The 14800-nt window shown below is 37.3% G+C and overlaps 1 protein-coding gene across 1 annotated transcript in view; it reads right to left on the bottom strand.

The window, feature by feature from the left end:
• FSHR (follicle stimulating hormone receptor) overlaps positions 1-14800 on the bottom strand; it is a 263889-nt gene that overhangs the window by 36124 nt on the left and 212965 nt on the right. The window contains exons 5-6 of the mRNA XM_043988973.1: positions 11913-11984; positions 4084-4161 (exon numbers count right to left, since the gene is read on the bottom strand). Coding sequence (XP_043844908.1) covers positions 4084-4161; positions 11913-11984 — 150 coding nt within the window. The remainder of the gene's footprint in view (positions 1-4083; positions 4162-11912; positions 11985-14800) is intronic.

Here is a 14800-nt window from a genome sequence, read left to right as displayed (position 1 = left end):
GGATGCATACCTGGAACAGTGGTCTTCAAAAGGACCTGAGGCAGCATTGGCCACCTCTCTCTTTGCTGTTTTTTACTTCCAGGGAAGGAGATGCATCTTCATTCTCAGGGTCTGGTAACACTCATCAATTAAGAGGAAGAGCCATGAGATCTTACGTTCCTTAGGCTATATGCCTCCCCCCCTCAACCCCCTCCCCCAACCCTGGACATCCTTGAGCTTTTCTCAGTTCTTTTCTGTTCTAGTTTCAGAGAGTAGAGTCTCCAACCTAGGGAGTTTCAAAGAATGTGAGTCACAGAAATGCAGAAATCGAGTAATCTAGACCCTTGCTTCTTAAACCATGGGTTGCAACTCCATATGGGGTCATGTAACTGAATGTAGGGGTCATGAAAATTTGGCAACAGTAAAAGGCTATATATATATATTTTATATACCTATATACCTTGGGTTGCATAAAGATTTCTTGGGCAAAAAGGGGTCATGAGTGGAAAAAAGTTTAAAAAGCTTTGATCTGGACTCAATGTTTTAGTCAACCCTTCATCAATGTCCTGAGAAACAAGGAGCAATCATTTGTAATGAAACTTGGAAATCCAAATCCAGAAGATGGCAGTCATAGACTTGGTAGGATCATTGCTATGCAGGAGATCTGAGCTAGGTTTCTAATGGGATCCACTCCCCCTCCCAGAGAAAGAGGACAAGTAGGGGAATTATGACCCTGAGGTGTTGGAGAAGGTGTGCATATATTTATTTTTCTGTTTGTTTGTTTTTGCAGAGCAATGAGGGTTAAGTGACTTGCGTAAGGTCACACAGCTAGTTAAGTGTCAAGTGTCTGAGGCTGGATTTGAACTCAGGTTCTCCTGAATCCAAGGCCAGTGCTTTATCCACTGTACCACCTAGCTTCCCCCCATATATCTATTTTTAATATATCCTTGAAGTAAATATTCCTTTGTCAAAATTATCTGTGGTTAAGCACTTAAATGGAATTGGGGAACATGACTGATACTGGTTCAAGTCATTGAAAAAGAAACCCCTCAAAGCCCTTCAGGGTGTAGAGGGAGATCTAATAGACCAGAGCCTAAGAGATTAGAGACAGAGTATACTATGTCACATCCAAATGAGGAAACTGAGTCCTCAATTGTGACAAAGGGAGGACTCAGGTCCTTTTATATCCCAAATCCAGGGCTTCCCCCATTATATCTAACTGAACTGGAACGAGAGCTATTTATTGCTTATTACATATAATTTCCTTTCTCTAGGCTTCAGTACTCTCCTCTGTAAAATGAGGGGGTTGGACTAGATTTCTAAAGGTTTTTCCTAATCTAAATTATACTATAGTCATTAGAGTCCTTGTGGGGAAGTGGAAAGAGTCTTGGATTTTGAATCAGAGGAACCAAGTTCAAATTCTGACCCTACTACTTATTACCTGTGGGACCTTGGGCAAATCACTTCACATGCCTTGGTGTCAGTATCTTCATCTATAAAATGAAAGAGTTAGATAAGATGACCTATTAAGGCCCTTTCTAGTTCTAAATTGATTATTCTTTGATCTTGATGAGTAAGGTGAAGGTAAGCTGAACCTAAAAAGAAACTTGTTAATTAAGGTTTTAGAGGATTCTTTGAACATTTTGAAAATAAATTATTGAGTTCGTCAGTATCACTCATCCCCTTCTAAAAGATGGAAAAATCAGAAGCAGGGTGCAACTTACTTTCTGAGACATTCTGGCAAATTAGCTAGATTGCCCCTCCAAAGGGAGCCAGATATTCCCTAGAGTGTAAATTAGTCATTAGCTCTTTCAAACCACTAGAGCAGAAAAGCAGTAACTCACTAAAATATACCCCCATGACCTAAGACAGTTACAACCAAGGAGCACTTTATGGCTCAGGAACCTGAATTAGCGGCCTACACCAAGTCTTTCTTACCACATGGCCATCATTGACCCAACCAGTAGTTTATTTTTTTAGTGAGATGTAGCTCTGTCAACGTGCCTACCTTTGCCCCAAATGAGATTGCTTTGCAGGAAAACTTGCCTAATGATATCTTTTAGGGATGGAGGTGGTCTGGAAGCAGGCTGAAAGTGAGACCAATCTGTTAGAAAAATGCCCTGAATATTTTTTCCAATCCCTAGAGACTGTTCCTAGGAGGATTTAAAACACTCAGCTTGGCACTCCTTGGGACACTGTGGGCTGGTCTTCACCTTTTCCCAGACAGGATCTCCCATTGTGAAGGAGGAAAAAAAAACACCCTTCCTTCCAGTTCTTATCCCCCATTAGTTTCTCCTCTTCCCAAGCTGGGATGAAAAACAATTGTGAGTTTATCTGTGGGCAGGACAGCTTTGCCAAAGGGCTATAACACAACAAATACCATTAAGGAAAAGAAAGGAGTTTTAGGGATGCAAGGATGGAAACAGATTCAGACTCCTTCAAGGAGATTATAATCCAATAGGAAAGATAAGATACTTGCATGAATAAATGATAACTAAAATTCAGATGTGATGAAGAGTAAAGGAAGACATCTTTTTAATGTGATATGATTTTAGAAGGTGGAGAGATTACTTTTTTGTGGGGCAATGGGGGTTAAGTGATTTGCCTAGGGTCACAGAGCTAGTAAGTGTCAAGTGTCTGAGGCCGGATTTGAACTCAGGTACTCCTGAATCCAGGGCCAGTGCTTTATCCACTGTGCCACATAGCTTCCCGTAAGAGATTACTTTCAACAGGGCAGAGAGGGGAGGCTCAAAAAGGCTCCATAGAAAAGTTGGTACCTGAGCTTGGCATTGAAGGAAAAACAGGATTTGAATGGAAAGAGTTGAGGAATCTCAGGTAGACAGAATTGAAGAGATTTGCCCAGGGTCACACAGCTAGTGAATGAGCACAAATTTGAACTCAGGTATTCACTGCCTGCCAAAGGCATGATTATATGATGAAGTGGGAGTTTAAGGAACTGTAAGTAGGTCAGTTTGGTTGGAACACAGTGCAAGAATGGGGTTGTGGGATAATCTGAAAGTTTAAAAAGCTGGGCAAGAGACATCATGGAAGGATTGAAATGCCAGGCTGAGGAGGTTATAGTGATTTCATCCCAGAAGTAATAGAGAGCCATTGAATATTTTAGAGGATATATCCAGTCTTGTCTTTTCTAAATAATAATTTGTCAGTTTGGAAGATGGATTAGAGAGTGCAGCAATTGAGAAATGGAGAGACCAATTAGACTACTGCAGTAGTCCAGCCTAAGGTCTATGACCAACTGCCTTGTTCTATTTTATTGTTATTTTTCTAAAAGTCATTAGAACCTTGGGTTTTAAAACAGAGGTATACTGATATAATTGTAAAACAGAGGTATTACTGATATAATTGTAAACTCCAGGCTCTGGTCATACATTTTAGACACCTTAATCACAAATATCTTCACTGAGCTCCTAGGTGAGCCTCTTCCATTCATAGATTCCAAGGACTATAGAGGGTGGTTGAGCTGCAGCTGCTCCATGGCCCCATGCGATCCCCATGGAGCAAGTTATTTACAAATCTGGCCCCTGGCATAGTGGATTAGAAGGAGGCTGGCTATTAACCCCATAGGAAAGACAATGCATTTTTGAAACTGAACAAAAAATATTCAGAGAATAGAGCCAGCTCATTCCAAAACACGATTGTTCTATGAAAAGAAATCTCTTTTGTTCTCAGTGAGAGGGCCCAACAGTAGCTGGCCTGAATTATTGTGAGAACATATTTTCATATCTTCCCAGACCAGCCTTTCTCCCAGTTTTCCTATCCAGATCATGAACATCTTTCCCTGCAATGGCTGGCTTTATGGATGCATGAGTTATTCTGTCTTTGCGACAGATGTTGCATCACAGGAGACCATCATTCAAAGAGCAATTTTAAATACTTGAATTATGCCACAGAATTATAAATTATTAACATGACTCCATGTTGTGATTCTGATATGTAAAGATGGGAAATGAGGGAGATGCATAGAGCAGGAAAATAATTTCAATGGCTGGATGCCAAAGTTACAAGTCAGAAAGATGCATTTATTATTGAGGAGAAACTGTGGTATTAAAATACATGTAATATATTTGATTTAAAAAAACTTACAGGATCACGCTTTCAGAACTTAGTCCTGCAAATGAATTTCTTTCAATTGTTCGGATATTGATGTTATCTTGAATATCTCTAAAAAAAGAAAAAAAATAAAAATTTCAGGTGTTTTTAACTATAGAGGTTATTTATCTTTCCCATGTTGATCTGGTAAACAAGGTTCTGAGAGTTTTGGTCTGAGGTCAAGCTCATTTTTTAATCATGTGGCTGCAGTAAAGGAGGATGAATTGAACATTTGGAAATGACAGCTTGCAGTTTAACTGCAGGGTCACTTCTTCCCATGCATGGACTTGCAGACATCTCATATCACCGCCATTTGAGGATTTTCTCAGCTGATTTCCCCATGTAAAGTTCTTTCTAGCAAACAAGGGTTCATCATTGCCATCTCCACAGCTGGTCTCTGTGCAGTTTGGCAAATGTGCCTGTGCATCCAGCCATCTGGCAGCATTGACCCTTTAAGAAGCTAGAAGAGGAGGCTGTTGCTAAAAAAAAAAAAAGAAAGAAAAAAAAGACCCTCTTCCAGTGAAAAGCCCAAGCCTGGCAAATCATGGGCCATTTAGTTGCTAGTTCCTGGCTCTCTTGACGCAATAATCCTGTTCTAAATGCCTTGGTCTGGTCTTTGACACTGAGCTTCAGCCAGGCCTCAACTCCTTTCTTTCATTTTGGGGACTCCACTATTTACAACTCCCTACTTGAACATTTAGTCTAGATTTTGACCACTAACCATACTGATTCTTTCTCTGCCTTTAACATTCATTTACTGTTTTTTCCTCTTTTCTTCAACTATCTTCCAATTGTTTTTCCCCTCATTCTAGAACCATTTCTCTCTCTTTTTCTTTTGTTTGACATGAGGCAGCAGAATATCTTGTTTCTTTTTTGTTTGTCTCTCAAATTTATTATGTATTTTTAACATTAATTTTTTTAGTGAGGCAATTGGGGTTAAGTGACTTGCCCAGGGTCACACAGCTAGTAAGTGTTAAGTGTCTGAGGCCGGATTTGAACTCAGGTTCTACTAACTCCACGGCCAGTGTTCTATCCACTGTACCACCTAGCTGCCCCTTAACATTAATTTTTTAAAAATTGAGTTCTGAATTCTTTCCCTCCCTTTCACTCCTCCTCAACCTGTTGAGAAGGCAAGAAATATGATGTCCATTACATACGTGAAATCATGAAAAAGATTTTTCTATATTAGCATGTTCCAAAAAAAGCAAGTAACATTATGCTTCAATCTGCACTTAGATTCCATCAGTTTCTTCTCTGGTAGTGGATAACCTTTTTCATCCTGGATCCTTTGGAATTGTTTTGGACCATTGTATTGATCAGAGTAACTAAGTCATTCATAGTGATCATAGTACAATATTGCCATTACTGTGTAGAATGTTCTCCTGGATCTGCTAACTTCACTTTCTGTCAGTTCATGTAAAGTTTTCTCAAGTTTTTCTGAAACCCCCCTGCTCATCATTTTTTTTTTTTTTGGTTGGGCAATGAAGGTAGAGTGACTTGTCCAGGGTCACACAGCTAGTAAATGTCAAGGCTGGATTTGAACTCAGGTCCTCCTGAATCCAGGGCTGGTACTTTATCCAATATGCCACCTAGCTGCCCCGCTCTGCTCATCATTTCTTTGAGCACAATGGTATGCCATCACAATCATATACCACAACTTATTTAGGCATTTCCCAATAGACGGGCATCCCCTCAATTTCAAATTTTTTGCTACCACAGAAAGAGCAGCTATAAATATTTTTGTACATGTGGGTCCTTTTTCCTTTTTTATGATCTCTGTGGGATATAAACCTAGTAGTGGTATTTCTGGATCAAAAGGTAGGCACAGTTTTGTAGCCTTTTGGCCATCATTCCATATTTCTCTCCAGCATGGTTGGATCAGTTCACAGCTCCACCAACAGTGCATTAGTGTTACAATTGTCCCACATCTTCTCTAGCATTTATAATTTCCCTTTTTTGTCATGTTAGCCAATAGGATAGGTATGAGGTGGTACCTCAGAGTGGTTTTAATTTGCATTTCTCTAATAAGTAGTGATTGAGAACATTTTTTCATATGGCAATGGATAGCTTTAATTTTGCATCTGGAAATTGCCTGTTTATATATATATATATATATATATATATATATATATATATATATATATATATATATATATATATGTATATATATATATGTATATATATATATATATTTTTTTTTGCAGGGCAATGAGGGTTAAGTGACTTGCCCAGGGTCACACAGCTAGTTAAGTGTCAAGTGTCTGAGGCCGGATTTGAACTCAGGGAGTCCTGAATCCAGGGCCGGTGCTTTATCCGCTGCGCCACCTAGCTGCCCCCTGTTAATATCGTTTGACCATTTCTCAATTGGGGAATAACTTGTTTTCTTATATATTTGATTCAGTTCTCTATATATTTTATTTTATTTTATTATTTTTTTTAGTGAGGCAATTGGGGTTAAGCGACTTGCCCAGGGTCACACAGCTAGTAAGTGTTAAGTGTCTGAGGTCGGATTTGAACTCAGGTACTCCTGACTTCAGGGCCAGTGCTCTATCCACTGCTCCACCTAGCTGCCCCTCTATGTATTTTAGATATGAGGCCTTTATCACAAACACTGTCTGTAAGATTTATTTCCCATATTTCCATTTTCCTTCTAATCTTGTTTGCATTGGTTTTGTTTGTGCAAAAACTTTTAAATTTAATGTAGTCAAATTGATCCACACTGCATTTTTGTAATGTTCTCTGTCTCATCTTTAGTCATAAATTCTTCCCCTCTCTATAGAACTGACAAGTAATTTATTCCTTCCTTTTCTAATTTGCCTATGGTATTACCCTTTTTGTCTAGATCTTGTACCTATTTTGACTTTACTTTGGTGCACAGTGTAACATGTTCGTCTATGCCTAGTTTCTGCCATACTATTTTCCAGTTCTCCCAGCAGTTTTTGTCAAATAGTGAGTTCTTATCCCAGAAGCTGGAGTCTTTGGGTTTATCAAGGGGGAGATTACTATATTCATTTACTGCTGCATTTTGCACCACTCTATGTCTTAACTAGTACCGGATTGTTTTCATGATTATTGCTTTGTAATATGGTTTAAAATCTGATCTTTCCCATTGAAAAAATAAATTCCCTTTATTTTCTTGACCTTTTAAATTTCTTCCAAATGATTTTAATTTTTTCCAGTTCTATACAACACTTTTCTGATAGTTTTATTTGTATAGCACTGAATAAGTAAATTAATTTATTTAGAACTGTCACTTTTATTATATTAGCTTGGCTTACCTGTGAACATTAATCTTTTTCCACTTCTTTAGAGTGCTTTTTATCTGTGTGAAAAGTGTTCTGTAATTGTGTTCATATGGTTACTGGGTTCGTCTTGGTAGGAAGACTCCCAAGAATTTTATATTCTTTGCAGTTATTTTAAGATAGAATTTCTCTTTCTATTTCCTGCTGCTCATTTTGTTGGGTTTTGTTGATTATATATGTACATATGTATTCACACACATCCATACACACAATCAAACATATATAAACATACACATATATATGAATATGAAAGCTGATGATTTATGTGTGTTTGACGTCTTTCAACTTTGCTAAAGTTGTTGTTTCAACTAATTTTTTAGTTGATTTTCTAGGGTTCTCTAAATGTACCAACCATCATATTATCTACAAAAAGGGATAGCTTTGTTTTCTCTTTGCTTATTTTTATTTCTTCCTTGTCTTTTTTATTCTTATGTCTATAGCTAGCATTTATAGCATAATATTGAATAAAAGTAGTTATAATAGACATCCTTGCTTCATCCCTGATCTTGTTGGGACTATTTCTGGTTTATTTCCATGACAGATAATGCTTACTTTAGGTTTTTGATAGATACTACTTATCATTTTGAGAAAAACTCCATTTGTTCCTGTGCCTTCTAGCATTTTTAAATTAGAATGAGTGTTGCATTTTGTAAAAAGCCTTTTCTGCATCTATTTATATAATCATATGATTTTTGTTGTTTTTGTTATTGACATGGTCAGTTGTGCTGATGGTCTTCCTGATATTGAACCAGCCCTGCATTCCTGGCATAAATCCTACCTCGTCATAATGTATGATCCTTGTTACATACTGCTGTAATTTCCTCCCTAGTATTTAATTTAAAAATTTTCCTCAAAATTCCTTAGGGAAATTGATATTTCTCTATTTTTGCTCTTCTTGGTTTGGGAAAAAATACCCCTTTCTTTCTAATCTCTTAATATTTTGGAGGCCATCCCATCATAGTCAACTCACCCCCATGCCCTCTGTCTATACACACTTCTTCAAATTGCCCTAATAATGATCAAGTTCTTAGGAATTACACGTATCATCTTCCCATGTAGGAATGCAAACAGTGTAAGCATATTAAGTCCCTTATGATTTCTCTTTCATGTTTACCTTTTAATGCTTCTCTTGAGTCTCATGTTTGAACGTTAAATTTTCTATTCAGTTCTGGTCTTTTCATCAGGAATGCTTGAAAGTCTCTATTTCATGAAATATGCATTTTTCCCCCTGAAGGATTATACTCAGTTTTGCTGGCTGGGTTATTCTTGGTTATAATCCTAGCTTCTTTGACTTCTGGAATATTATATTTCAAATCTTCTACTCCTTTAATGTGGAAGCTGTTAAATCTTGTGTGATACTGACTGAGGCTTCATGATATTTGAATTGTTTTTTCCTGGATTCTTATAATATTTTCTTCTTGACCTGGGACCTCTGGAATTTGACTGTAATATTCTTGGGAGTTTTCATTTTGGAATCTCTTTCAGGAGATGATTGGTGCATTCTTTCAATTTCTATTTTACCCTCTGGATTTAAGATATCAGGATAGGTTTTTCTTTATAATTTATTGAAATATGATGTTTAGACATTTTTTAAACCAAGGCTTTCTGCTAATTGAATAATTCTTAAATTACCTCAGCTCAGTCTATTTTCTAGGTCAAGTGTTTTTCTGATGAGATGTTTCATATTTTCTTATATTTTCCATTCTTTTGATTTGATTTGATTGTTTCTTGATGTTTTATATAACCATCATCTTCCAGTTGCCCTATTTTAATCTTTAAGGAATTATTTTTATTCAGTGAGTTTTAGTACCTTATTTTCCACTTGACAAATTCTGCTTTTTAAGTAATTCTTCTCTTCTGTGATTTTTTTTGGTGTCTCTTTTACTATTATGCCAATTCTGTCTTTTAAGGCTTTATTTCTTCCATATTTTTTGATCCTCTTTTTTTTTACAAAGTTTTAAAATTTCTTTCCTTTTTTTTTGCATCACTTTTATTTTGACCCCACTTTTTCCTTCACCTCTTTTACTTGATTTTAAAAATTCTTTTTGAGCTCTTCCAGGAATTCTTGTTTGGCTTGTGTCCAATTTACATCCTTTTCTTTGTAGCGTTGTTTGTAGCTGTTTTGACATTGATATCTTCTACTGAATTTCTGTCTTGATCTTTCCTGTTACCATAATAGCTTTTTATGATAAAGTTATTTTTTCTTGTTGTTTGCTCATTTTTTCCAAGTCTATTTCCTGGCTTGAATCTTTTTCTTAAAGTTGGGCTCTGCTTCTGTGGTGCTCCACAAGCTCTAGGCTTTTTTATGTTGCTGTTTCAGAGCTAGTTCTGGTGGTCTATAAGTTTTTTTGTGCTTCCAACGTGGTATGATCCAAGCAGAGGTGTGGTCACTGCTTTCTTGTCCTGTGCTCTGGTCTTTACCCAGGAAGGGACATTGCTCTCCTGTGGCTGCAAGTGCTAATACCCATTTTGGCCCTGGAACTATGACCAGGTCTGCTGTTCTCCTGAAGTTACAAGCACTAGGGCTCCTTTCTGCCTTAGAACTGTGAGCAGGGCCCCTACTCCCCCATGGCCACATGTGCTAGTACTTTTCTTTACCCTGGAACTGCATATGAGGGTTACAACAGGGTGCTGCACTATAATATCTTTCTTATCAGTTGTCCAACCACATTGCCTTCTCTAGGCTGAGAGCTTCTGGAGCTGTTGCTGTTGCCATTGCATCTACCTCTATGGCCTGCTGCTGGTGGTACTAGATTATCTCCAACCTTGGTGTACCAGACCTTTCCTGCTGACCTCCTAAATCATCTTGGGCTGGAAAAATGTCTCACCCTAACCTTTTGTAGGATCTGGCACTCTAGAATTTGATTTGAAGAAATTTAGAAATTTGTTTGGAGGGGAATGATGAGTTCAGCAGAGTTGCTGCCTGCATTCTGCCATCTTTTTTCTTTTTGGTGAGGCAATTGGGGCTAAGTGACTTGCCTAGGGTCACACAGCTAGTAAGTGTTAAGTGTCTGAGGCTGGATTTGAACTCAGGACCTCCTGACTCCAGGGCCATCGTTCTATCCACTGTGCCATCTAACTGCCCCTGTATTCTGCCATCTTTTACCCCCTTCCCATTAATTTCTTTACCCTAGTTCCTGCATCCAGGAAACAACCAAAGTTATTATTATGCAAAATAGACAAAGTAGCTTCTTATATGCCATAGTAAAAGAAAAACATCTCTTCTGACCCCCAATTCTCCTCCTCCAAGCTACCAAGATACTCCATTGATTGGAGATTCATAGAATCAGAATCAGAATTTCCTCAGTGGCCATCTAGTCCAACCCATACAGAAAAAAAATGACTTTGACAAGCAACTCAAAAAGTATTCTTTGCTTGAACGCTGCTCGTGAAGGGCAACTACTATCCTCTGAGGCAGCCCATCCAATGTGGGGTCAGCTCTCCTTGTGAGGAAGGTTTTTTATGATATTGTCTCAATTTGCTTCTTTGCAACTTATACCTATGTCTCCTAGTCCTGTTTTCTGGAGCCAAGAAAACTAGTTCAAACAGTCAAATATAGCTGGCATGTCCTCCCTCAGCCCCAATCTTCTCTTCCTGAGGCTAAACTTTTTCCAGTTCTTTCAACCATTATACCTCTTGACCTCCAATTTATTAATGGACTTCTTAAAATATGGTACTCCCAATGTGGTACATCAAGGCAGAAAGCAGCAGGATTATCATGGTCTTATTTCTGGAAGATAGGCTTCTCTTCATGAAGCCTAAAATTTAACTGCCAGTTTTTCTCATTCTGTATTGTCTTGTAATTCACGAAAATCCTCAGATTTGGGGTAGTGGTGATGAAGTAGTAAGCATTACCCTTTCCAGGCTCCTCTTTTCAAATATAAATTCATTTCAGGAGGTAAACTCATTAAATACTTAATATCCCTCCTAGATAGAATTCATCAGTTCCTGGCAACCCTTGACTGGAAGGTTAGCAAGAGTTCCAAGAGTAAAGGGTTTCTGACTTCCTGATCTTTTCATATGGATAGATGTGTTGTAAGGGAAAATATAGGAAATCCCCAATACCTTAAAATTTTTAAAAAATTTTCTTTCAGTTTAGGACAGCTAGCCAAAAATGTCTGATTCATTGGCGGGGGGAGGGGAGGGGAGGCAGGGGAGATTTAGGCAGCAGGGAGTGGAAGGCTCAGAAATGAAAGAAGGAATGTTGGACTAGATGGCTTAACTCTACAATCCCAGGGACACAAACTTTAACCACAGCCCCATCTTGTTTAGAGGCTAGTCCTTATTAAAATATCTACTTAAAGAACAGACTGAATGCTACCAACAAGGAATAACTGGGCTTCCTGTAAAACAGAAGCATACTGCTCCCTCCCTTTATCTCTGCATACCAACACTGTAAGTGGTTGTGTGATTAAGGAGTCCCTCAGAGGGACAATGCAAATTACCAGGCCCAATGACTGCTGGGTAAAAATAGCTACTGAGAAAATTGATGGAAACAATTTAATTAAAAAAAAAACTTACAGTAAAACCTTTTGGAGAGATTGAATCTTATAAACAGCGGGCAAATGCTTAATACCAGTATTTGATATTAACCTAGAGAGGGAGAGAAAAGGAAAGAACAAATGAGACAGGCTAGCCTAGCTTTTGGCAGTTTATGTTTGATTTTTTTATTAGTTTTAGACTATTGGTCTTGATAAAAATACCAGCCAGAAAAAATTTAGATATAGAATAGAATTGAGGTATGACAAAGTTGGGTTTTCCATTTTAAATCTTTAGCCAATGATTCTGATAAAATAGAAATTGCACAGAATGAGGTGCTGGGTTTTTCACTTTAGGGGAGGGGGACATGTTCCTGAAATACAAGAGAATCAATGAATGCATACAATTCTGATCAAAGTTTCTATAGCCCATGATGGACCACAAGATGGAAATGCATCAGTAAGTGGTATGCTCTTTGCCAAACTCTTTCCCCTGCTCAACTTATTATCATTAGTACCCCTATCCTTCTGGACCTGCAAAAATTAGGGTCAAATATTTGATTTCTTTCTTTTGCTTCCAATATTCCAAACAGAATTAAATCCTGCCTATATTTTCTTTGAAATATTTCCAAATCTTGCATTTCTTTCCTGTTTCCACAGTCACAGATATAATTCCTACCTCAATTCTATCTTCTCTGGATTATTACAACTTTATAGCTGGCCTACCTGCTTCTAGTTCTAGTACCTTTGATTGGTTCCTTGAATATCAGGAAGAATAATTTCTCTTCTGTCTTTATAATCATGTGATCCCACTAAGCCCTTTTTAGAATCCTAGTCTTGTTCATCTCTGATGCCAAACTAAAATTTCCATCCAAAGATTTGAGATCTTCCAGAGTATATTTGCCCCATATTTTCCTTAAACAAACGAATGCTTTCTTATCTTTGTTGAATTTTCAATTTTGGTGGTTTCAAATGGAGGTAGAAGGTAGGGGTGGAGAATCCCGTCAATATGACCATAACTCCTACTATTCTGTATACTTATCACATGTAATAGGTATTCAATTTCATATTAAAAAGACATAGGGGGAAATTGTGCACATTTCTTTGCCATGAAATATTTTTGCCTAAAATAAAGTCTATATTTTTAAACCTACTTTACACAGATAAACAACAACTTGGATATTGTTATGTATTTAAGAGAAACAGAACAGAATCTTAAGGAAAAGCAGTTAACTTTTATCCGGAGAGATTTAACTGCTGTGCAAGAAAGACCGTGTGAAGTAAAGCAAAAGGATCAGGAGGATTTTCCTGAAAAGATTTGGATAGTTAACTAGTTGTCACCTTGTGAGAGATCCCGGTGTTCTATGATCCAGTGACAGTGATTTCTTTGCTGCTCTTAGAACAAGATAGTCTGTCTTATGACTTCTGGCTCTTTTACTGACTATCCCCTGTGCCTGGCATACTTTCCCTTCTCATTTCAGCTTTCTGATTTATCTGGTTTCCTTCAAGTCTCAGCCAAAATCTTACCTTCTGCAGGGAGCCTTTCCTTATTCCTGTTAATTCTAGTACCTTCTCATTGTTGATTATTTTGAATTTAGTAAGCCCATATCTTCTTTGTATATAGTTGATGGCATGTTGTCTCCCCTATTAGACTGTGAGCTTCTTGAGAAAGCAAGAACTGCTTATTATCTTTCTTTTTATCCCCAGAGCTTAGCATAATACCAATTACAAAGTAGGTACTTAGTTAAATATTGGTAGCCCAACTGAGTTTAATTCTCATTATATCAAGAAAGCTTCCTGTGGTAAAAATTGTACATGATTTAGACATAAAGGGTGATACCATAAGTAAATGAGAGGAAGGACTAGTTTACCTCTCAGATCTATGGAGAGGAGAACAATTTGTGACCAAATAAGAGATAGAGAATATTATGAAATGCAAAATGGATGATTTTGTTTACATTAAATTATTTTTTTTACAAACAGAAGCAATGCAACCAAAATTAGAAGGGAAGCAGAAATCTGGGAAACAACTTTTACAGTCAGTGTTTCTGATAAAAGCCCCATTTCTAAAATATATAGGTAACTAAAAATCAAATTTATAAGAATCCAAGTCATTCCCCAATTGAGAAATAGTCAAAGGATGTGAACAGGCAGTTTTTAGATGAAGAAATCAAAGCTTTCTATTGCCATATGAAAAAAATGCTCTAAATTACTATTGATTAGATAAATTAAAATTAAAACAACTCTGAGGTACCACCTCACATCTATCAGATTGGCTAATATGACAAGAAAAGGAAAATAATAAATGTTGGAGATGCTGTGGAAAATTTGGAACACTAATACATCATAGGTGGAGTTGTGAATGATCCAACCATTCTGGAGAGCAATTTGGAGTTATGCCTAAAGGGCTATGGAACTGTGCATACCCTTTGACCCAGTAATACCACTAATAAGTCTGTATCCAAAAGAGACCATAAAAAAGGGCAAAAGACCCACATGTACAAAAAATATTTATAGCAGCTCTCTTTGTATAGGCAAAGCTTTGGGAATAAAGAGAATGCCTATTAATTGGGGGAATGACTGAACAAGTTATGGTATATGAATGTAATGGAATACTATTGTGTTATAAGAAATGATGAGCAGGAAGATTTCATAAAACCCTGGAAAGACTTAAGTGTACTGATGCTGAGTGAATTGAGCAGAACCACAAAAACATTGTACACAATGACAATGTTGTGTTATGATCAACTGTGATAGACTTGGCTCTTTTCAGCAATGCAATGAGCCAAGACAATTCCAGAAGACTCAAGATGGAAAATGCTCTCCACATCCCCAAAAAAAGAACTGTGGAATCTGAATGCAGATTGAACCATATTCTTTCCATTTTTTTCTTTTTTGAGATTTTCCCCCTTTTTTCTTATTCTTCTTTCA

This window comes from Dromiciops gliroides, chromosome 2, assembly GCF_019393635.1.
Source record: "Dromiciops gliroides isolate mDroGli1 chromosome 2, mDroGli1.pri, whole genome shotgun sequence".
In the NCBI taxonomy this organism is placed as follows: Eukaryota; Metazoa; Chordata; class Mammalia; order Microbiotheria; family Microbiotheriidae; genus Dromiciops; species Dromiciops gliroides.
This window is presented reverse-complemented; position numbering and strand designations above follow the sequence as displayed.